The sequence below is a fragment of the Folsomia candida genome, unplaced genomic scaffold, assembly GCF_002217175.1.
Source record: "Folsomia candida strain VU population unplaced genomic scaffold, ASM221717v1 Fcan01_Sc003, whole genome shotgun sequence".
In the NCBI taxonomy this organism is placed as follows: Eukaryota; Metazoa; Arthropoda; class Collembola; order Entomobryomorpha; family Isotomidae; genus Folsomia; species Folsomia candida.
The window spans coordinates 14,182,074-14,204,290 of record NW_019091195.1 but is presented as its reverse complement, the minus strand read 5'-3'; the positions used below and the strand labels follow the sequence as shown (position 1 = coordinate 14,204,290).

The window sequence follows — 22,217 nt, the reverse complement described above, 5'->3', positions numbered from 1 at the left end:
GTACAAGTAATAATCTCTAAGAAGTACAATAACTCCATAATGTCATGTCAAAATATGCGAGTAGTTTAAAACTTTTTATGGATTCCAGTAACTTTCAGTGCCACGTCGACTGGGAACTATTATCTGACCAAGGTCATCCACTACCTCTTCATTAATGCACCATTCAAAGGTTATGGAAATCAGACAACTTCATTCCGGCGTAGCTCAAACATTGACGACTTTTGGGCGGTATGAACTTTACTGGTTAATCACAAAATGTTTGTTTGTATGAATAACTGGATGAAAATAATCACAGTTTCTGGAGAAAGTCATTATTCCAAACTTTTATCAGACGCTGAAAAAGTTTCAATTCCCTTTGTTTGATGATGCAGTGGTAGAGTCGAAAACAGGAATTGAGCATGAAAATCGTCTTATTGGCAGAGTCAGACTGCGACAGGTTATTTTTATTTTTGTTATTATTCAGTCTTGCAATTTTTACTTGGACTCCAAAAATTAGGATTTGCATAGATTCGCGTGGTGCAAAGCGTATGTCCAATATCTACTCTTGTTCCACTTCTGTCCAGAATTTGCTATCCAACATATTTACGAAATCATGAAGATGGGACGAAATTGAATGTTGGCGATATCGAAGGGTTTGTCCATTAATTAATTATTATTTATCATATATTTTCTAGTATCTGTTACAAATTCACAGGGGAGATTATTTCAACGAAGATAAATCATCTAGCGGCGAATACTGGGGATCCCTTGGTACTTATAGTGGGGCTGGTTACACGGTGTTATTGCCTTCTGACAATAAAACCGTCGCCCAAACCATCTTGTCGCAACTAAAAGATTACTTATGGATTACTCGAGGCACTCGAGTCGTTTTTCTGGAATTTTCATTATTCAATCCAAATATCAACGTGTTTTCATCTATTCGGTTCGAGAAACAGTACACATTTTTACAAGATCGCGAAATAAAAACAGATTTTTAAATATTTGTATCACATTTTGTGTTCATAGGTTAGCTTGGGAGATTCCAATCACGGGAGGAGTGACCACTTCGTGGGATATTGAAACGGCCAAACTGACCCTGTACTCTACTTTCTTTGAAAAACTGGTGTTCGTCTTTGAAATTGTATTTATTTTCTTGACTGCTTGCGTTTTCATCGAAGAAGTGATAACTTGGTTTTTTCTTGGATTTAAAAAATATTTGACGAGAATGTGGACCTACATTACACTATTGATATTTGCCGTAAGAAATTATTTGTAGACGTTCTGTTATAATAGATATAAAATGATATCAAAGACAAGATACAAAATTTTAATCTTGTTGTAAAAGTATTAATTATACTAATTGTAAAACATTATCTATTTCGACAGCTATCTTGTTCCTGCATTGCTTGCAGCTTGTATCGATACTTTAGTCTCAATTTTGTCGTGTCGGAACTCTCGATCACAGGAAACCAGTTTATTGACATTCATCACTTGGTTCAATTGGAGACAATATACAAAAATAGTTCCGCCCTTTTAACATTGCTTGTATGGATCAAGCTTTTTAAATACTTGTCATTTAGTGGAAACATATCGCGTATTGTGGAGACTTTAAGCAGGGTAAGTTTCCATTTTTTGTGTACACGAGGACTTGACAAATTTTATAATTCTCACCTCGGTATCATCTTCCTTACGATTCAGTGCGCAAAGAATATCGGAGGATTTTCTATAATTTTTCTCATAATTTTACTCGCTTTCGCACAACTTGGTCACATTGTATTTGGACAACAGGTTAACACATTTCATTTGTAACCCAATTTTGCTAATTCATTAAATAATGCTGCCTTGTATTAACTTTTCTCAGGTGTTGGCTTTTAGAACATTTCCACTTTCGGTTTTTACCTTGTGGAGGTTCATTTTAGGGCAGTTTGACTTCTCAAAAGTTTCAAATGCCAATCGCTTCCTTGGGCCTACATTCTTCTTGACATTTATAGTTTTTGTTTTCATCATATTAGTCAACATGTTTCTGGGTACAACATTCAAAATTATTTGCATGGGTGATAATATTAAGATCACAAGAATATTACTTTATTTTAGCCATAATCAATGACAGCTATCATGAATGCGCACAAGAGGAGAAAGCAGAGATGAGCAAAAAGCCGGTAGATCCCGACGCCACAGACGAGGACTGTGTTGCTTGCTTATCTTCTTCATGTGCACAAAGAAAAAGTGAAAAGACTCGTGCTTTTCAAGACATGAAAGAAATTTGCATTGATCCATCTGAAATCAAGGATTACTTAGAATACCGGAAGTAAGCATACCGGAAGAGATTGGGAATTAGAGAAAGTCTACATATCTAATTTATGCAAACTGCTTGATTTTTCTGCAGGAAATACTTTTCGAACGTAGATATTGAAATGTTCATGGAAAGATTCAATATTGCTGAAAATGATGCATTGGATGGAAACGAGGCTCACAAACTACTTACCGACATCATATACAATACTTACATTGCCAAAACTGAATTATTCGAGCAAATAAGAAAACGCCATCCTGATGATAACCCATTGCCCACTGTGACAAATATAAAGCAATCAAAATTGTTGGAGAAAGCTCATGCTGAAATGTACAACAAGATTTTTTAATTGATTGATCGTTTTATTAATTGACACAATATATTTAAGTCTCTATCTGCGTTACAGGTTAACTGAACGTGTGGGTGTGATTGAATCTACTGTTGTGGAACTGGTACCAAAAATCGAAAAGTTCCTTACAATAATCGAGTTACAAATTGAAGGTCAAAAGAATGCCAACATTATCAACAATCAAAATAATGCTCCTAAACGACGTTCATTAGGAAGTGGGTTTTATAAATATGATAAATAGGTAGTTAATTTAATGCTTATGCTATGAGCCAGGTATAAGAAATCTATGTACCTAAATATGCAGCTGAATTCCATATTCGAAATTTTATGAGACCAATAAAAGTCAAAACATTCATTCATGGAGATGCTCGAAGCTAAGGGAAACTACACGATATATGAAATATGTTAAAAATACATTAAAAAGTCTTAAATAAAATTAGTCAGTGAAGCTCTCGATTTAATTTACAAATTTGCAAAATATTGAACAAAAACAAAAGGTTAATATTGTGCAATGGCTACAATATTGGAAGAAATTAGATTTCTACAAGAAACTAACTCGTCCCAACAGTCAGTTAATGATGAAGACGAGGAAAATGTCCCCCTCGAGTCATCCTCAAGTTCAGTTATTGGTGAGCAAAAGAAAGTTTCTGTCCAACGACCAGAAGACATTGTCCTTCCCCCGTCGCCATACACAAGCTACGAATTAGTGCCTCATAATAAACCAAAACCACAGCCAAGGCCCATGAAGAATGGGTTCAAGACCTGCTGCATAGGTTCATACACATATGTACACGAATCTTTTCGTACCCAGCATTAAAAATTTTTAACAACAGACATGAGATTACAGGATGTTTCGGTACAAGACAACTGGTCTCAAAAGTTGGCGCAAGTAGAGAAGCCTATATTCGCACGACACTCGTGGAGTTAGTTGTGTACATCATTTATCTATCCATCTTCTGCTTTAGTGAGTAGCACAAAAATATAATTACAACAAATACGAGGATTAAGAACTTTATTTTTCAGTTGTTTTCGGCTCCGTCTCAACAACTGCCTATTATTACACCAGAGTCCTTTCGGACCTCTTTCTCGACACTCCTTTCAACGATGAAGCAAAAACTACATTTAGAACATCCTGCAATATCAAAGATTTCTGGAAGGTATCCAAATCAGACCTTCCTAAATGTAGATTTTTATTAAGTTTTTATTTCTGTTTCCCAAGTTTGCTGAAACTACAATGCCCAACGGTCTGTACTGGGAGCAGTGGTACGACGATCCAATGATTCACAAGGAAGTCCATCCACAGGACCAGGGCATTTTGTATGAAAACAGGCTTGTGGGATTGCCAAGATTGAGACAGGTGCCGAATGTTATTTTTATATTATTATTTTATTCTAACAATTCAGCAAACGATGAAGATTATGAGTTTTAGATTCGTGTCAAACCAATAAATTGTTCGGTGGATCATCTGGTGAGATCTGCGCAGGGAAAATGCTACCCAGAATATGCAAGCCGGCACGAGGACACAGGACGTTACGATTCTAGCCTCAATGGACCAGCGTGAGACACTTAATTAAACCAACCCTATATTTTCTTAATTATTTGAGGATGACGTTTTCGACGGGAGTTCAGATGGGAGTACCACTCGGAGGAGACTTTGAAAGGGGGTTCTTATTGGGGAAAACTCGCAACCTACAGTGGATCAGGCGTGTATCAACTTCTTGACAAAAAACAAGCTCCAACATTGAAGATCATCCAAGACTTGAAACAAAATTTGTGGGTCAAGAGATCGACTCGAGTCATATTTTTAGACTTTACAGTTTACAACTCTAACCTTAACATGTTTTGCGTCGTAAAGTATGATTTTGTCATTCACATTCATTTTGCTGGTTTTATTAATCCAAAAAACCTACATATTTCTATTGACCTATTTTGTGTGATGAATAGACTAGCTTGGGAATTTTCTGTGGCTGGAGGACTTATAACTTCCTCGAGTATTCATGCCGTGCGACTGTTCAACTACGTCAGCACGCTTGACTTTGTGATTTTCGGATGCGAAATCTGTTTCATACTTTTCACCTTTTACTACACACTGCAAGAACTAATTGAGCTGTTCAGTCTTGGACCCTTGGAATACCTCAGTGATCCTTGGTCATACCTGGATATTCTTATTTTGAGCGTAACATACAGACATATGTACATACACGACATTCAAATTTATTCGAGATACAATACGTAGTTAATTTCCCTATTTTTACATCGTGTAGCTTTCATATTGTGGGATTGGGTTCAGCATATACAAATATCTACTCATACAGAGCACAATACACCTTCTTATACGGCAAAAGAATGATTTTTCCGACTTTGACTACCTCGCATTTTGGGAAACACAATTTTGGAACATTGCTGCAACCTGTCTGATTTTTGCATGGATCAAAATTTTTAAGTACATTTCTTTTAATGCGACAATGTCTCAACTTTCAATTACTTTATCACGGGTAAGTCGTTTCCTAGAATTATTTAGGATGTTCATCCCTAAGATTAAATATAAAATTGTATAAACTTTTCAGTGTGCAAAACACATTGCTGGGTTCTCTATTTTGTTTTGCATAGTTTTCATAGCATTTGCACAACTTGGATATCTGCTGTTTGGATCTCAGGTAAATCACCCATAAAAATAAAATCCTCAATACTTTTGGCCTCATCATAATCTACATATTGACATATTTATTTTCTGCATACATTCATAAATACATTTGGATACCTTCCAGGTTGAAGGTTTCAGTACCGTTTATAGCGCAATTTTTACCTTGGCACGACTGATACTAGGAGACTTTAATTTTGCTGAAATTGAAACTGCCAACAGAGTCCTAGGACCAATTTATTTCTTGGCCTATGTCTTCTTCGTCTTTTTCGTCCTCCTCAATATGTTTTTAGGTAAACAAATAGACTAAATAGTAATACAGTACAGATACATGCATAAATACATCCACTAGGACATGCTAATTTCTTATAAATAAAATAATTTGTTACTTTGTTGATGACAGCAATCATTAACGATACTTATAGTAAAGTCCATGTGGAAATCCAGTCCAAAGGAAATGAATTTCAGATAACCGACTATGTGGAGCAAAAAGTTAGACGAGTTGGAGCTGCCATTACCAGAAATACATTGATTACTGAAAAACCACTGATGATGGCAGATAGTTTGGACAATGGAAAAATCACACCAGATGAACTCAGGCAACATCTTATCAGGTTATTTATGCATTTATGCTTGATGTTTTAGTTATGAAGAGCAAAAACGCCTGTTAAACTTATTGTAATACAAAGTTGTCATATATTTCCCCAAAGAGCACAATTTTCAGAAACAGAGGTTGACTTATTCATGGAACGGTATGAGTTGACTGATGACCATGCTTTGGATTATGAAGAAACAGAACGACTGATAACTCGGATGCAAAGAGGAACCATTGTCGAAGAACGGCGTGCAGGAAGGAACTCGGTCAGGCTTTCAATACAAAAACGGTCACCTCGAACGACTGGGGACCAAAACACTCTTGGAATATCAGTCAATGAGATTGAACAGTACTATTTCTTGTATTTCCAAAAATATGAAATTGTTCATGTTTATGGGATATTTATTATAATTTCAGACTGGATGAAAGGATCACAACAATGGAGGGGTCCCTCTCTGGAGTACTGGCGAAAATGGATTTGATAATGTCCAGAATCACGCAAACGGACGAGAGTTTATAGCTATTAATAACAACCATAACAGATCAATCTTGTAAGAAAGCTAAGGGTAGGAAATACATAATCAATTTGGCAATATTTTCAAACTTATAAGGCAATACATGTTTCGAGTATAAATCTACGCGGAAGTAAATCTTTAAAAAAATACTAGCGATGCTCTGCTACAACTCTGTCATATCACCATTCCCAAATTTAGAAATATTATTGCTAGCTGTAATGTTCAGAAATAATTGGTATTGCAAGTCCAGTCCTAAGTAGCAGTCGGACATTAGATACAAATGGTAGATTATCCTCCCTAGAACCATTAAGTAATCAATATTTATCATCTCAATCATTCATCATTTCAATTTTAAAATGTGTCATAACATCAACCAGCTTTACCTTCTACTTCTGGAGTTGTAATGGCTAATTTTTGCTGGCAATTCCTTTTAATTCCTCCAGTTCGTTTTAAGGCCACAACTTCTTTTTTCTCCACGTCACCAAGAACTAGAAACCACCCTTCGTCTTTTGACTGTCAATAAAGAGGGAGAAAAGGATTAAGTTTTCTGATCTTAGCTCGACCCTGCTGGGTAAGTTACGCTATTCTAAGCTATTGAATTTATTACCTTAGGAAATTTTGGGGCAAATGCCTTCATATCTTTACCAGACTTGTTTTCTCTCGTCAGAGAAAATATTAAAGTCATATCTTTCCCAGCAGGTAGATCTGTCCACTCATTGGTTTGTCGGTTAGATAAGGGAATAAGAACATGGACGTCGTCATAATGAGCTGTTGCTGTGATGCTAATTACTGGAAGTTCCTCAAGCACCTTACAAATCTAATAAGAATAAATAATTGTGTGATATTCTTACTGGAAGGCTAGGAATGACCAAAAAACGTAAGGTAGTTAGTGTTGTCTTGATATACTTACCATTTCTACTTTGAATGCTTCCATAGTCGGCAAGAGACATTTTTCCAACGTGGCAAGATTGTTTTTCGTCTTCAATTGCAGCAAAGGCAAAGTGTCTACATTAAATTTCTCCACGATGGAAAAGACGTCCTCTTCTTGAACAAACGGTAGACACAGGAAATCATCGTCCTAGAATAAGGTTAAATGATATTAAAAATCGAGAAAGGCATTCAGAAATCGATACAATACAATCTATAGTGGGGATGTCAAAAGACGTACGTCAATCCAGCGAGCCTGAACAATCATTTGAATTAAATTGATGCATGAAAGAGTCGGTGAAAGCCACCCGGTTTCGGCACATGAATCTATCATTGCCTAAATCCAAACAAAATAAAGTTAAGAAAAAATATTTGCAAAATACTAAAAAATTACTAAAAATTCTTATTTCTAAAAATAGCTATTACTTGTAAGATTCGAATTGACTGGTCTAAAACAGATTTTAGATCCGTGTAATAATCAGAAGAAGGCAGTTGCAGTCGTGAAAAATGACACTGAAGTAACAGATGTGCCTTTGTATGTGGAGAATTGTACGTCCCAGCTAAAACTTCAACCGGACATCCTTTCGCCAGCTCCTCATTTAACAAATCTTCATTGTGCCGAACTGGTAACTGAGCGTATTCATGGGCATCCGTTAAAACCAACATTAATTCTTTGTATGAAAAATTAGAACGCAGAGCATCTTTGAATAGTTGCATAGTTTCATGTGATAAATAATAATAGGATGAAATTCGTCCGAAAGAAGTAGGTTCCACCGTTCGGAGATCCTACAAGATATATTAGAATCGTTGTAACATGAAATTGTTAGCATTTTACAGAGAAGCAAGGAATTTGTTTCGGACTTACATCATGAACAAATATGCATGATGCTGATTCCAATACTTTAAAGGAGTCGGCTACCACTTTGGACAAAAACTTATTGACAGCATTAGGTTCACAGTTGTCTAACTTGTAGTAAGACGGATTTTGGACCAATCTTCGGAAAAAGTAAGTGTAGGTCAAATAATCGAGAGCTTCTTGGGTACTGGAAATAGTCCCTGCCACAATTTCAGCGTTCAGATGGTCAGGCATGACATCCAACAAAGAACTTTCAACGGGGAATGGCTCGTAAAGAAATTTCTTGTAGAAACTCTTCTTTTGATCATGAACAAAGACCATGGCGGTGCCACTGGTATCGAATTGTGGCCTTCCGGCCCGTCCCATCATTTGCAAGACATCCGTTATAGGCATGTCCACATAGCGATGAGATTTCCCGTCGTAATACTCCGTCCCTTTAATCACAACAAGGTGTGCTGGAAAATTTACACCCCAAGCAAGCGTTGCAGTAGCTACGAGGACCTGAATCAGCAACAAATATTAGTTTATGCCAAAAGTATCGAAATATTATATAATAAAATATAGCTAAATGAAATAAAGAGTTGTAAGTCGTACTTGTATTTTCTGATTAACAAACAATTCTTCTACAACTTTCCTATCGTGATCTTGTAATCCAGCGTGGTGAATCCCAATTCCGAACGAAAGCGTCAGCTTTAAATTTGGTTCTTTAATTCCAGAAATAATATGATCCATTTGGGTTTCGTCCAAGTGAAGCCATTGCTTTGGATTGCCTTCTGCGGCAAGATAGGCAATTAAATCTAAAGCGGTTAACCGGGTTTGACGACGAGAAGAAACAAACACAAGAACTGGTTTCGCCGGCGAATGTTCTCGAATTGCCTATAGAACCGAAAACATTTTTATTAAGTGATTGATATTATATATTCACACATACTTCTTGAGGTTGTCAGCAACTTGTATAATTATTTTTACTTGGTAAGTTGGCTTATTCATTGTAGCCATTCTGGGACAATAATGCTTTCCATGAAATCCTTGAACGTGAACTTCAATTGGGACTGGCCTAACAGAGGGCCGGAAATTGTAAAGCCCCATCTTTCCTTTAATTCCAAGCCAGTCTGCAAGATCTACAACACGAATTTTTCATTATTTTTGTATTCAGAAGATTTGGTCAAGCATTGTATTTCCTCTTTCTCACTTACCTTTGGCATTGGCAAGAGCAGTTGATAGTCCGATAATTCTTAAGTTTCTCTGAGTATGTTGACTAATGTAATTCGTTCTTGAAACTAAGTAAAAGCCGTGGAAATTATCCTTAATTAATTCACACATTGATCGGTTTTTAACAGTCTGACTTGTGCTTACCAATAACTTCGAGAACTGGACCTCTATCTTCTCCCAATAAGTGAATTTCGTCAATAATTATTAAGCTTACAGCCTGAAGAGAGCAAAATTAATATTAACCAAATATCAATAGCGAATAACATTCTACTCCAAGAAGATCTTGCCTGAACATAACTTCTCGTTTGCCAACTTCTGCTGACACCATCCCACTTTTCAGGGGTAGTTACAATGACATCTGCTTCCATTATTGCTCTCATATCCGGAGTTACATCACCCGTTAATTCAACTACTTTGCGCCCAAGACGTCCTTGAAGCCTCTCCCTCCAATCAATAACTCGTTCTCTTACCAAGGCTTTCAGAGGGGCTATGTAAACGACCTGCAAGTTACGTGTATATTAAAGTATCCAACAGTAAATAAACTAAATAAAACTAATATTTGATTTACTTACTTTTGACTTTGGATAAACCTTGAACGTTCTAAACATCGCCATTTCAGCAGCAATTGTCTTGCCAGAACCTGTGGGGGCCTGTGCATTATAGAATATATTTTACATTATATAGACTCCTGATATGGAATTTAACCTTAAATTAACCTTTATGGTACCACGATAAACTGCAAAAACTTACGCCAACTAAACAGTTTGCATCCGTATGAAACAAGCAATGGAAAATTTGGGTTTGAATTGGATTAAAGTAGGAGAACTTGTCGGAATACAACAGTTCAAATTGGATATCTTTCAGAGCCGAAACTGGCAATGGATCCAAGTCTAACAAATCCGTGTTTGGTGGATGGTCTTCCGGAAGAATTAAATGTCGGAACGAGACTGGCACCAAATTATCACAAGCAAGCCATCGATCAGATATCACTCGAATGTGATATTGGGTTGGCAATGGTTCTGCCACAGGAATTGTGAACACAAGTTCCTGAGTTTCGTTCTTCAAGACCTACATAAACAAAAGTCAAGCATGTTCACAACTTGTATACTACATAAACAAAATAGTTTAAAAGAGTCTTTTTTCATTGCCTGTTTTCTGGAAATTAAGAAGTATTCATGATGTAAGATATTATTCTCATCTGGATTTTCGACCCAAATCCAGAAGCTTTCAGAAACATTTCCATGAAATCTATATACATATGTAGCTTTTAATACATCAATTTAAGCACGAAACTAAATGAAAATACGAAACGATACATGTATATTACGTTTGAATAAATATATGTACCTGTCATTCCATTTAAATGATGGTTCAATGAATAGTTTAATCCTGAGCACATTTCGGGTGATACTGTACAAAAAATATTTAATTTATCAGCAAATGGGCATACATTGTATGTCTAAAGGACGGTATGTGTACGTACGGTTGAATTGTAAACTCGATATTAAGCAATGGAAATTCTTCAGCACACCGTTTCACTGTTGTACCCATTTTCATATGAGTAATTAGCGCTCCAATGTCATTAGCAGACGTTTCTCTCAGAAAATCAAGGCGGACTTTCTTTTTTTCGAGCTTTTCGAGAATTTCAAAACTCAAGAACTTGTGCTGTCGAAGTGGGTGGGAATCGTTCCAAAGTTGTTGGTCTATCATCTTGCTGAAATCGAGGAGTCTTGCGGCAAGTAATGGATTATTTTGTCTTAAAACCATTTCAAAAAATGCCCTGCAAATACGGACTGCATTCTAAAGTATAAATCAAAATGGTTATTATTAATAGAATCAGCATTCAATAATACAAAATCATTTAAACGGGGGTATAATTATAGCTTTACTTGAATTATATACTGTGTATCAGACATCAACGAGAAGCTCTTCAAAAATCCTTTGGAGATATAGGTCTGAATGAGGATGTTGACTTTTCCATGTATATTTTCCGATCCTCCCCAAACTTTGAGATAGCAGTACTTTTCGGTTAACTCATCTAATTCGTCAAGCTCATCATCTCGGACTTTAATTTGTTCAAATTCACTAGCTTTGGAAATCATCATCAAGATTTGATCGTGACTCATTATAGCACACATAGTTTCGTTGAAAGTTTCTATCGTGTCATATTTGATGTAAAAATGACTGGCCGTTCTTCCAAGATCTGTGTACATAAAAATATATCAGCAATGCTACATAATATTAGCTAGTAAAAATAAATCAGCATAAACGTAGTGAAAAACCTGTTGAATGTAAATACTCTGTTCGATCCCCCAATCTTATCATTTGAGCTTTTTCCAAATTCTTTGCAGCGTCCAAAATCAGCTCCTTTCTCCTGATGGTCAACAATGGATCATCCTGTGGGTGATGTGTTATACATAATAATATATCGGTGTTGGCGATATTGTATGTTGTGGCTTTATTATTTTGAAAGGCATTCTTACGTTAGCTTCCATATATTGTAGACCATATAACTGAGGGTTCCGTCTCATTCGAACATAAAGATACGTGTAGGTAAGCCACTCTGTTGCTTCATCAATATTAGTAACAGACCCTAAGGCAATCTATATATACGAACAACAACGTAACAATTCTTGTGATATAATATCATGTCCACACTCTGAAAACAACAATTATTTTATTAGTAGTCTGGGAATAGAGAAAGTATACCTCAGCATTTAGATTGTCCGCCAGGAACTTGATAAAGCTACTCTCAATCGGGTATTGATTAGTTAATAGAGATAAATAATGCGCAAGTTTGTCGTGAGTGGTAATTATTGTGCCATCTCCCTCAGTGTCAAATTGAGGTCGTCCAGCTCGTCCAAAGATTTGCAGAACATCCAAAATTCCTAGGTCCACAAAATTACCTTGTTTTGCATCGTAGATTTCGGTTCCCTGTACCATAGACATATATCTTTTATACAGAAAATGCAGCTATTCCAAATTAATCTATTAACATGTGTACCTTAATGATAACGGCGTGGGCTGGAAGATTGACTCCCCATGCTAGTGTAGCAGTACAAACTAAAACTCGCACCAATCCATCACTAAATAACTTTTCAATTAACGATCTGAAAAGATTTAAATAATAAATAAGTCAATAAATAAATACACTCCTTTTTAACTGATTAAAACTGCAACACGTCACGACACTTGGATTTTGTTTTATTTACCTATCACTTCTGAGGAGTCCGGCATGATGTACGGCAAATCCGTTGACAAACAACTCGGCCAACTTCTTATTTCTAGATCTTTCCAATGATTTGAGAGCTTTCCCATAATCACTTCTTCCGGTTTCATCACCAGGTTTCACTTGGAATATTTCTAACTGGCCATATCTGGAGGCTTGTTCAATCAGATTTTCAGCAGTTTTTACGGTTGCGTTTCTTGCTAAACAACAAAAATACGAGAAGATCACATATCAATATGCATATTGTAAATAGGCAATTTATTGTAATGGCAAATATAATCAGTATTTATGTTGACCCTATCTCAAATTGATGTACTTACCATGTACAAATACCATGACCTATAGTACAAAATATATATATTTCAACATTCACAATAGTCCCCAGACAAAATTTTATATTAAAGCAGTACCTGATGTTTTTTTGTAACTTTTTCAAATACTTTGTCGTAACAGCACACATCCATTTGCCTCTGTTGTTCTAGAATGCTTAAAGATTTGACACCAATGAACGTTTGTCCTAATGGTACCGGACGGAATCGGTGGTCAAAGTAGAATAGTCCAACTCGCAAACTAACTCTTAAAAATCGAGCAACGTCTACGTAATTGGGCAAAGTTGCGGATAACCCAACTATTCGTATCATCCTTTGCGAAGATTCGACCTATAGTGAACCATATTATTATAAGCAATTACGATAATACCAAGAATATTAAAGACTTTTTTTAAGTGCGCATAATAATGAACCTGTCTTAATGTCCGAGCTACCAAAGATTCGACCACTATTGAAAAAGTGCGTAGTAAGTAAGGTTATGGTAAGTAAGTTTGGATAATTCGACTAATAGAAGTAATTAATTATCCTTGGTTCGACCAAGTTGATCGACTCACCCGGTCCTCGATCCCCTGGAACAAAATATCAATATCCTAACATTATTCATTGTTAACTATTATGGCATAATTCTCCAAATGTTTTTTTTTCTTACCATGCAAGAGGTGAACTTCGTCTATGATGAGCAACTTGACAATCTGAGTTAAAGCTACATCTCCTGTAGATTTTCGGGTTACGACGTCCCACTATATTTTTATTAAAAGTTGAGGTGGACTACTTCAAAGTGTATTGAATACTTTTTGTAATCTCGATCACCTAACATACCTTTTCTGGAGTTGTCACCAACATTTGGGTTTGTGATATTTCCATCTTGGTTAATTGCATGTCCCCAGTCAGTTCCCTAACTTGTACTCCAAGGGGAGATAATCGTTTTGAGAAATTGGCAGTCATTTCAGCAGCTAAAGCCTTCATTGGAGCCACATATACTATCTGAGAGTAAAATAGCCTATGTAATACCGACTTGATTTCGATGAATAGGATCAAAGTCTAAATGACTAACCTTAAACTGGTCCTTTCTTATAATACCATCTTCGATATGATCCTGAATACAGTGAAGGACGGTAAGTAAGGCAATATTGGTTTTTCCAGCTCCGGTTGGTGCACAAATGAGCAAGTTTTCATTGGTGCTGTGGTATGAAATCGAATCAAGTAGTAATTAATAAGAAATAGTGCACCGTTTATAAATTATAAGCAACGAGTAAACTAATAAAGTTCGATGTGCGGCATATTACCCTATAGCAGTTTCATAAACAATTGACTGGATTCGGTTGAGACATTTCATTCCTTTGAATACTTTCTGCGCTAAGCCATCCAACGAGGATATTTGGATTAAAGGTTTCTGTGCAATGTGTTCTGGTAATGTCGCCTTTACGGCCGGTATTGATACTTCTTCACATTCCTGCTTATCCTTTCTAGTTGCATTCTCCGGAAGAACCATCTTCACACCTGAAATGAATCCAGCAGTTTGCTTCGCAGCAGCATAACTGTCAAACACATTGGGCAAATCTCCTGGAGAAAATTCAGACGAATATCCACCAGTTCCATATCTGGAAGTAGCTTTCTGGATCTTGCTGTGCATTGATTTGCCAACTTGAACTTCTGCCTCTTGCGCCAAATGTCCATTTGGTCCTTCTCCACGTTTGATGGCTTTCTTTTCTTCCTTTCTGTAAACTTTTTCCAAATATTTCTCTTCTGCTGATTGCACCTAAAGAGTAACATAAAGAGTAATTAGAGGGGTACTTTGATTATATTGAATAGATAATAGTGTACCTCACCTTAACCCCAATAACTGGATGTGATTGAGTAGAGTTGGTGTTTTTCATATGATTTCTAACTGCCTGTGATATAGCTTCACTTTTATGCAACTGCTTCATGATGGTGTCCCGATTGGTTAAAATTGACATGATGAGCTCCAACTGATCAAATCCCAGTAAATCAAATAGGTGTTCCTGTATTTCATCGTTGGATTTGTCAGTGTCAATTGTTCCAATGACGGCGTCAAGGACATCCTCGTTCCCAACAAGGTTCAACAAGTGTGTCCGGTCCCAGGCGACGCTCTCTGACTGAGCAGATCCGTTGGCGATGCTCGACGAGGAATTGGCGACATTTTTATTGTCGACATTATTATGTAGTTCTTGATTGTAGTTTGCACGGAACAAGTCTTCCACTTTCTCGTGTTCAGTTTTAGACGCAATGCCATTCTGATGAATCGTGTGGACGTCCAACAAATTGTCAAACATGAAAGGTTCGTTATCAAAGTCATGACCCAAACATTTTGCAACATTGTCCAGGTTAATCTTGCCAAAGGGAAATAAGTCGAAATCGTCATTGTTCTTTGAAGAAATGCCGTTAGAAGAAATACAAAACTCCTCATAGAGAGACATTCCTATGCAATGTTTTTGGATGTTTTGTGCGAAACTGAAAAAAATGCAAATTGTTATATGAAGTTTTATAATTGCCCAAAATAAAATCTTGAATCAATAATGTTAGACCTGCTGTGCCGACCAAGGCGAAAGCCACGTGTGATGGATGTTAGATAAATATGTTTCGTATAAAAAAATTCTCAATTATTATTTAAAGGAACACTATTTAACTAGCCTATCTGCGAGTAAATTAAAATTGCCCCTTATCCTAAAGTGTTCTGCTCTATTTTAATTATAATAATTTAATTGGGAATTTTTATAAAAAACGTTGACTGACGTTGAATGACATCCTCTTCTGGCGAAATGAAATGAGTTGGAAAAGAACCCGAAGAGCGAGGCAAATATTTACACTCTATGTGCTATGCAGTAATATGTACAAACAAGTATGCGAATCACTGTATTGTGCTCGTGGTATTTTTCGGTATAGCAAAAAGCAACATGGGAGATTTACGAGAAGTGTCAAAAGAACAGTCTTTTCATTTTATTATTAGTAACAACTAGCAGTACTACATGATCATGAATCACGACTATTAATTAGATTATTATAAAATCTGGACTGGCACTATATGGTCGTAGCACTTATGAATGCATGCACAAAGGTGAACACAATGCCAGGTTTCGCTACATGAGTGAGTGTTTTATAGTCAATTGTCTCCCGGTTTGTAGAAAGCCCGACATCGTTCGTGATAAATTCTTAAGCTTCTCTCCTGAATAACCTCTTCGACATTCATCTGGGTTTGAAGTTCTCTGAACTGGAAGAGTTCAAAAATTAAATATAGCAAATACATTTATGAGGCGACGCAATACCCAATTTCTTAGTATCTCTAACTCATACCTTTGTTTGTTCAGTACGAAGCAGCCTTAAATTTTTAAGGTCATTTGGATTTGACTTTTTCTGTTCTTTAAAGTTTTGTAATTTCTCAGAGGATAGAGTTAAACATTGTCCTAGTGCTTGGTTGCGATTGGCGTGACTTGCGACGAGCTGAAAATAATACCAAGCTGGAAGGTTATATTGTGAACAATTGGGATGCAAATTATTGAGATGTATGTGTGTGTTTTTTAGGTAAATAGTTAATTAAGTACCTGGAGGAATAAATCCTTGCAATTGACTTGAGCGTCTACTTTGGCAGAGAACGATTCTGTGGGTATTGTGGTATTGAGACGATTGACCAGTTTGTCATCAACAAATCTCAACGTCTTCAGCAAATCCTATTGCAGATAATTAAACAATTATGAATTATACTTGCAGGGAATGGTTGAAATTACTAATAAATTATTTTTGAGAGACACGTACCAAAAATTCGCTGATATCATCACAAATGGACATATTCTTGTATTATCTCTATTTTTCGCACAAAAAATAACAACAAACAAATAATATAATATACATTGCATGTAATATTAGTGTATTTTTCTAAAATTACGTTTTATAATTAATTTAGCCTGTCTTTTTGACCAGACTAGAAGACAACCTGCTGGAGATAATGGAGGGAGACACGTGAACTGATTAATCCCTACACTTTCTCTTCCATAAGAAATAGATTCAATTTGCAATTTACTGCAAATTTGTTTAAAAAAAAACTTTTTATTAGCTGTAAAATAAACAACCCGGCCCGGTTTATGTGTAGCACAAGTGCATTTTTGAATCTGGTACACGTGCCAATGTGGATGGTGCATCACCCTTGCATGGTTTTGGACATCACAATTTGTGGACGATTTCCTATGTCACTGATGATGATTCATCATTAATGAAGTTTAATGAATTCAGTATATAATGATCTGGACGTTTTTTTATGAGTGGCAGCTTTATAACACTAGCTTTTATTAAGCTGAGAGCACTCGTTTGCAATTGTCTTGATCATCTGTAGTACCTGTACTGCAGCGCGTATTTGCATTATAACGTTGTGTTCAATTTAAAGAAAGCTTAGACAAATCTAACAGCCTGGCGATGTATTTTCCAACATCGTGTTGCACCCTTCCCCCAGTGGAGTCGAATTACACCCCCACAGGTTCTAACGTCCAACTGGAAGATTTCTCAGTGTATGAGACTGGAGATACCAAAAGCTACAAGTTGCTAATTTGTTTATACGACATTTTTGGATTCCACCCAGTCACGAAGCAATTCTGCGACAAGTTGAGCTCCTCTGGCTTTCGAGTAGTTATGCCAGATTTTTTTAGAGGAAAACCATTTCCTTCTGAAACCTATCCACCAAAAGAGTAAGTATGAATATATGTACATGCACGATTTGGGTAGTAGGTTGGCTTGAGATTCGAAATCCTTCAAAGTGTAACGTTTGCATACTTAGCCGGCAAGTCCTCGTGGATTTTGTGACGACGAGTGGCTCCTGGGAGAAAGTCGTGAAAGGCGACCTTTGCAAACTTTTCGAGCATTACAGGGGGCAAGGGGTAGGACAAATTGGAATGTTTGGGTTTTGTTGGGGTGCTCTGATGTGCGTCTCGGCTTCCTGTGAATATTCCAGTGACATCAAAGCAATCGCATTGATACATCCATCGCTTGTTAAGGACGAAGATGGGGACCGAGTCATGACTCCGGTCCTTGTTCTCCCCGCTAGCGGTGATGCTGACATGGTTTGTCCCCAAATACTGCACGTATTTATAAATATATATATATAATTAGTTATATGTTTATGTTATTCCAACAGGTTCCCTTTTATGAAAAAGTGAAAGCAAGATTTGGTGAGGATGGGAGTGGTCATCACCGCTTTGTGGACGTGCCGCATGGGTTTTGTGCCGCTCGTGGAAACATGGAGGATGAGTTGAACAGGAAACGTGTTGATGAAGCTTTGACTCTGACTCATAAATTCTTCAGCAAACAGTTGAAATAATTACCAGAGTAGATTATGACAAAAAATAGTACTTTCTAGTAATTTTTCATTAGGAGGAAGCATATTGATTTCATTATTACCTATGTAAAACATAGGGCAGTATTGCTTGTTAAAGTATAAATATTGCATTCGATCAACAAATATAAAATTTGGTTTACAATTTGATATTATTTATGTCATCAGAGACTTGCATGCACCAAGATTGAACGATCATCGCATTAGGCACAGTCCCATGGCGGTGTTTCATTTGATTTTTTCACTTGCACGACTTGCAAATTATTTGCATTTTATTTCTACTTTTAGATAGAAATAAAAATACAACTATCTTTTGTAAACCATTGGTTTAACGTATTACAAAGTTATGTCAGTAAATTGGTGAAGTTGGTTTTTATCTGCATAAAGTTTCATCTCATCAGATATTCAATCCATGGATTGCACATTGCTGTGAGAATTAAACAAAATACAGGTCATAAAAAATGTCCACTCCGAACCCACCCATAATAATTAGCAAAGGGTCGGGAATAATTAGTCGAAGTTCGTCAGTCCGAATTCCTGGAACTTTCTCCTCTACGTTTCGATATGGTGAACAGGTCGTATCCACCGGGGTTTCATCCCTCGACTCATTCATCGGAGGGGGCATCCCTCTGGGCTGTGTTTGCATTATTAGTAAGATATTTTCATTTAACGACACGCTTCATTTTAGAAAAAAGTGTAAGTCGCTGTATGTGTAATTTTCTCTTTGTAAATTTCCAGAGGACGTCTTTCCTAGTCGATATGCCGACTGTGTCTTGAAATCGTTCATCGCAGAAGGTGCATCCTACAACCACCACATTTTTGTAGCCTCTGGCAGAGAAAATTGTCAAGAGTATCTCGTTAACGAGCTTCCATCACTGGTTTCATCGTCGTCTAAACAATCGGATAAGAATATCAAGGACGACGCAGGTGGTGACAATAATGAGACGATGAACATCATGAATCCTAGTAATATGAAGATCGCATGGCGTTATGGGCATCAGCAGCAGAGGGGCGTCGGAGGAACAACAGGGGGAGGAAAGGAAATCACGAAGTTTGATTTTACGAAAAAGAGTTCAGCGGCCGATCTGGGAGCAAAACATGTCACCATCAGCAAAATTGTGCAAGATAATTATGATTCTCTAAATGATCCCACGTGCAAGGATCTTTTGCAAGAAATAGTGGCAGTGGTGAATGACTTTAAATTACCGCTGTCTACAGCAGCTCATAATTCCACCCCAGCCACCGGTGTACAAGTGAAATTCCCAACCAATCTTGTGAGGATTGGACTTTCTCATTGTGAAGAACAAGTATTGTCGCCAAAGTTTATGTTAGGTCTGAAGGCAATTACAAGACATACCAATTCGTGCGCTTTGATAACAATTTCGGAGATGGCATCGCCCACGACAAAAATCGGCAGGTGTGAGCATTTTGCAGATTATGTGATATCCTTGCAAGCCGTCACAGATGAAAAGAGACGAACAGACCTTGGGGACATTGATGGAATTTGTGATGTTTTGAAAATATCGTCTCTAAATTCTCTCAAACCTGTAGATCTTCCGAGAGACTTGGGATTTTCGTTTAAAAAGAAGCGTCTCGTATTTCATGTAAGCTTTCTTACACACGCATACGTACCTACGTACACCTATTTGTTGTTTGATTAAATGAAGGGAATTTTGGTAAACTTAATGTTAGGAGCTAAATCTACCCCCTGAAGGAGAAAGCACAGCGCAACGTGAAGCGTCCAACAACACCTACTTTTCTACTTCAACAGGAGCTTGTGGTGGAACAACGATTAAAGGAAAATCTATCGAATTTTAACACTGTGTGTACATTTATATTTTTAGCAATTTATTATTACTACTCGTATAAATAGCTATACAATAATATATGTAGATATATGATATATGGACAGATTATACCTAGATTTTATTATCTTTAAATAACTGTAAGCACGATGTACATTTTGTATCTGAGAAATTAAGAAGCAGTAAAGGACACTGTTTACTACGACATTTTCTGTCAGAATATAAAGTTACATTCATCATATCTGATAGTCCGGCGGACTGACTGCTAGAATCTCGGATGCCTTCACCACCACTACCATTACAAACTGGAAATGCATCAAAGTTGTTTAAAACTGCTTGAATGTCGGTAATGTCAGAAACATCCAAACCCAAATTGAACCTTGACATATCCTTTGCCATCACTGAAAACTTCATGCCCCAATTGGGAAGAATCGAGATTGATTTTCGTACAATTTCAACTAGATCAGAGTTTAGAAATGTTTCGCTAATAACATAGATAAATTTTTCTTGTCTATAATTTGGAGCAGGGTAGACACTGCATGACCAATCCTCTGATGGCATAACCAACATGGCGATGTCCTCCCTTGTAATATTAGTGCGCTTTATGTTTACTGGTACTTGATAAGGCCCTACAGACACTCGGACGGATGGACGAGGACTCGGAGAAGCTTTTCGTAACTTTGACTCTGACTCTTCCGGCTCCCGAAAACATTTCGGACCCCTGAGTTTGCTTAAATTCTTATCCGGTGTAATAGTTTTATTACTCACAAGAGCAGCAGATACAGGAATTTTCGTCTGTGGTGCATGCTGTTCAGGGGGTTTGAAATTAGGTACAGTCACTACAGTCACAGTTGTAGCTAGACTTGACGTTGATGATGATAACAGTGATGACGCATAGTCTAATGTTTTAGTCGAGTTGGTGTTATTATTTAAGGATGTATCAAGTTGTATAGTTTGCGTGGTCAATAGTAGTGGTGACACGCTGACAAGAGTAGGTTGAACTGGACCTACTGCTGTGACGTTGCTATATGTAGATATTATTGTGGACGTGGGGGGCCTTATTGCAGATCTTGCACTGGTGGTATTGTTTGTTAAATTATTGCTACTGAACATCTCTGCTGGCTTTACAGGAGGATGATGCTGCTGAATGCCTATGTTTTTGGAAGAAGGTTCATCTGCATTGGGTTTGCATATAGTAAGACTTACAGCAGGACCAGCAGGGGCTGTTGCTTTATATGACATTGTTATCGGTGTCATAAGAGTAGTTGTTTCTTCTTGACATGACCGCGAAACTGGCAATTCATTAACAGAAGAGGAAGAAGGTGTTTGTTGAATTAATTGTTGTTGGCTAATAGATCTGTTCATCATTTCTAACGGCGGCTCAGAGAGGCTACCCGAAGGGCGATCACTAAATGATGGTGATCTCACCCCCGAACGAAATGATCCAGGATCCAATTTCATCTGAATAAGCGGTGCTTGAAATGTACCCTGTGTAGGCATACCTGCGGAGACAGGTGGCACACTTGATGGTCCACCGATTATTGGGGAGGCTACACTCTTTGGAATATTATTTATACCACTGATAGAATGATGAGTCATTGTCCCTGTCGTATCTTGTGCCAATCTTTGTCTAGCCATGTCCACATGTGGTGTTCGAACAGGAGACGTTGCAATCGCAATCTTTGGCATCATAAACGTAGGAATATTCATCGTTATCTTGGCAGGCTGTCTAATTTCTAATTTATCTTCAGCAGAAGACGGTATGGTTTCAGACGTCATTCTGGTACCGGTTGGTACACTACTTGGTTGATGCCCAGTAGGTTTGTCCATCTTTAATAATTCACTATTAATTTTCCAGCTTTCACCTGAAATTAAAACATGCTTGAAGTTTTAAATATATACTAAATTAAGTTTAAATATGATAAATTTCAAACCCTGAAATTATAAATTATATATTCATACGTTAATGAGTTTCAAAAATTGTTTCTAGATAATTGCACACTAATTACTTCACTAACCTAGACATCACGAAAACAGAATTGAATTGAAGTAAATTTTGTCAGCACTTTTCACTGTTTCCGTTTACATCATTTCATTTTCATTCCAAACAAACAAACAACTGGCAGAGACCCGCGCGGTTTCACCATTG

At 37.0% G+C, this 22,217-nt stretch overlaps 7 protein-coding genes across 9 annotated transcripts; 4 read left to right on the top strand and 3 right to left on the bottom strand.

Moving 5' to 3' along the window:
* Positions 1-398: 398 nt before the first annotated feature.
* On the top strand, positions 399-3,077 carry LOC110847560 (polycystic kidney disease 2-like 1 protein). The gene is made up of 10 exons (XM_022094522.2): positions 399-436; positions 564-632; positions 695-922; positions 1,006-1,237; positions 1,366-1,596; positions 1,678-1,767; positions 1,841-2,006; positions 2,074-2,287; positions 2,366-2,602; positions 2,679-3,077. The coding sequence occupies exons 1-10, from the start codon at positions 399-401 to the stop codon at positions 2,860-2,862; spliced, it is 1,689 nt and encodes a 562-aa protein (XP_021950214.2). The 3' UTR covers positions 2,863-3,077.
* A 55-nt stretch (positions 3,078-3,132) lies between these two features.
* On the top strand, positions 3,133-6,481 carry LOC110847028 (polycystic kidney disease 2-like 1 protein). The gene is made up of 12 exons (XM_035849674.1): positions 3,133-3,250; positions 3,355-3,585; positions 3,645-3,778; positions 3,841-4,046; positions 4,251-4,475; positions 4,566-4,797; positions 4,886-5,116; positions 5,189-5,278; positions 5,390-5,555; positions 5,666-5,876; positions 5,973-6,206; positions 6,275-6,481. The coding sequence occupies exons 1-12, from the start codon at positions 3,133-3,135 to the stop codon at positions 6,375-6,377; spliced, it is 2,181 nt and encodes a 726-aa protein (XP_035705567.1). The 3' UTR covers positions 6,378-6,481.
* Positions 6,211-15,712, bottom strand: LOC110845488 (activating signal cointegrator 1 complex subunit 3). Its single transcript, XM_022091920.2, has 33 exons — positions 15,472-15,712; positions 14,755-15,397; positions 14,212-14,684; positions 13,980-14,106; positions 13,745-13,909; positions 13,575-13,665; positions 13,480-13,494; positions 13,339-13,373; positions 13,007-13,255; positions 12,917-12,935; positions 12,580-12,796; positions 12,372-12,477; positions 12,077-12,301; positions 11,851-11,970; positions 11,650-11,764; positions 11,257-11,570; positions 10,851-11,167; positions 10,715-10,777; positions 10,516-10,615; positions 10,118-10,435; positions 9,940-10,017; positions 9,655-9,867; positions 9,512-9,584; positions 9,352-9,435; positions 9,125-9,276; positions 8,750-9,031; positions 8,165-8,656; positions 7,726-8,085; positions 7,541-7,636; positions 7,283-7,450; positions 6,980-7,189; positions 6,756-6,885; positions 6,211-6,669 (listed from the first exon to the last, which is right to left on the bottom strand). Exons 2-33 carry the CDS (start codon positions 15,361-15,363, stop codon positions 6,536-6,538), a joined length of 6,150 nt encoding a protein of 2,049 aa, XP_021947612.1. The 5' UTR covers positions 15,364-15,397; positions 15,472-15,712; the 3' UTR covers positions 6,211-6,535.
* A 136-nt stretch (positions 15,713-15,848) lies between these two features.
* Positions 15,849-17,103, bottom strand: LOC110845839 (coiled-coil domain-containing protein 58). 2 transcript variants are annotated; one of them, XM_022092358.2, is made up of 5 exons: positions 16,875-17,103; positions 16,697-16,744; positions 16,486-16,611; positions 16,238-16,384; positions 15,849-16,154 (listed from the first exon to the last, which is right to left on the bottom strand). In XM_022092358.2, the coding sequence occupies exons 2-5, from the start codon at positions 16,727-16,729 to the stop codon at positions 16,047-16,049; spliced, it is 414 nt and encodes a 137-aa protein (XP_021948050.1). In that variant the 5' UTR covers positions 16,730-16,744; positions 16,875-17,103; the 3' UTR covers positions 15,849-16,046. The 2 variants fall into 2 exon arrangements, with proteins under 2 accessions (XP_021948050.1, XP_021948049.1); XM_022092357.2 differs by having other exon boundaries at positions 16,827-17,085.
* A 123-nt stretch (positions 17,104-17,226) lies between these two features.
* LOC110845838 (elongator complex protein 4) lies at positions 17,227-20,273 on the top strand. Its single transcript, XM_022092356.2, has 5 exons — positions 17,227-17,619; positions 17,709-17,991; positions 18,066-18,914; positions 19,002-19,867; positions 19,956-20,273. The coding sequence occupies exons 3-5, from the start codon at positions 18,725-18,727 to the stop codon at positions 20,079-20,081; spliced, it is 1,182 nt and encodes a 393-aa protein (XP_021948048.1). The 5' UTR covers positions 17,227-17,619; positions 17,709-17,991; positions 18,066-18,724; the 3' UTR covers positions 20,082-20,273.
* On the top strand, positions 17,351-18,248 carry LOC110847027 (uncharacterized AIM2 family protein C30D10.14). The gene is made up of 3 exons (XM_022093871.1): positions 17,351-17,619; positions 17,709-17,991; positions 18,066-18,248. Exons 1-3 carry the CDS (start codon positions 17,351-17,353, stop codon positions 18,246-18,248), a joined length of 735 nt encoding a protein of 244 aa, XP_021949563.1.
* On the bottom strand, positions 20,082-22,194 carry LOC118434776. 2 transcript variants are annotated; one of them, XM_035848980.1, is made up of 2 exons: positions 22,087-22,194; positions 20,082-21,933 (listed from the first exon to the last, which is right to left on the bottom strand). In XM_035848980.1, the coding sequence occupies exon 2, from the start codon at positions 21,896-21,898 to the stop codon at positions 20,183-20,185; it is 1,716 nt and encodes a 571-aa protein (XP_035704873.1). In that variant the 5' UTR covers positions 21,899-21,933; positions 22,087-22,194; the 3' UTR covers positions 20,082-20,182. The 2 variants fall into 2 exon arrangements, with proteins under 2 accessions (XP_035704873.1, XP_035704874.1); XM_035848981.1 differs by having other exon boundaries at positions 22,031-22,154.
* Between the last annotated feature and the right edge of the window lie 23 nt (positions 22,195-22,217).

Coding starts and splice junctions, on each gene's coding strand:
- LOC110845839 (XM_022092358.2), bottom strand. CDS start 16,729: ATGTCCATTTGTGATGATATCAGCGAATTTTTG. Junction 16,612..16,696: donor ATGATATCAGCGAATTTTTG/GTACGTGTCTCT, acceptor TATCTGCAATAG/GATTTGCTGAAGACGTTGAG. Junction 16,385..16,485: donor GCAAGGATTTATTCCTCCAG/GTACTTAATTAA, acceptor TATTATTTTCAG/CTCGTCGCAAGTCACGCCAA.
- LOC110847560 (XM_022094522.2), top strand. CDS start 399: ATGAAAATCGTCTTATTGGCAGAGTCAGACTGCGACAG. Junction 1,768..1,840: donor ACATTGTATTTGGACAACAG/GTTAACACATTT, acceptor AACTTTTCTCAG/GTGTTGGCTTTTAGAACATT. Junction 2,603..2,678: donor GAGAAAGCTCATGCTGAAAT/GTACAACAAGAT, acceptor TCTGCGTTACAG/GTTAACTGAACGTGTGGGTG.
- LOC110847027 (XM_022093871.1), top strand. CDS start 17,351: ATGTATTTTCCAACATCGTGTTGCACCCTTCCCCCAGTGGAGTCGAAT. Junction 17,620..17,708: donor GAAACCTATCCACCAAAAGA/GTAAGTATGAAT, acceptor TTGCATACTTAG/CCGGCAAGTCCTCGTGGATT. Junction 17,992..18,065: donor CTAGCGGTGATGCTGACATG/GTTTGTCCCCAA, acceptor TTATTCCAACAG/GTTCCCTTTTATGAAAAAGT.
- LOC110847028 (XM_035849674.1), top strand. CDS start 3,133: ATGGCTACAATATTGGAAGAAATTAGATTTCTACAAGAAACTAACTCG. Junction 3,586..3,644: donor TCTATCCATCTTCTGCTTTA/GTGAGTAGCACA, acceptor TTTATTTTTCAG/TTGTTTTCGGCTCCGTCTCA. Junction 4,798..4,885: donor TGGATATTCTTATTTTGAGC/GTAACATACAGA, acceptor TACATCGTGTAG/CTTTCATATTGTGGGATTGG.
- LOC118434776 (XM_035848980.1), bottom strand. CDS start 21,898: ATGGACAAACCTACTGGGCATCAACCAAGTAGTGTACCAACCGGTACC.
- LOC110845488 (XM_022091920.2), bottom strand. CDS start 15,363: ATGTCTCTCTATGAGGAGTTTTGTATTTCTTCTAACGGCATTTCTTCA. Junction 13,910..13,979: donor TAAGAAAGGACCAGTTTAAG/GTTAGTCATTTA, acceptor TTTTACTCTCAG/ATAGTATATGTGGCTCCAAT. Junction 7,451..7,540: donor TTCAGGCTCGCTGGATTGAC/GTACGTCTTTTG, acceptor ACCTTATTCTAG/GACGATGATTTCCTGTGTCT.
- LOC110845838 (XM_022092356.2), top strand. CDS start 18,725: ATGTCCACTCCGAACCCACCCATAATAATTAGCAAAGGGTCGGGAATA. Junction 18,915..19,001: donor GGGCTGTGTTTGCATTATTA/GTAAGATATTTT, acceptor GTAAATTTCCAG/AGGACGTCTTTCCTAGTCGA. Junction 19,868..19,955: donor AGAAGCGTCTCGTATTTCAT/GTAAGCTTTCTT, acceptor ACTTAATGTTAG/GAGCTAAATCTACCCCCTGA.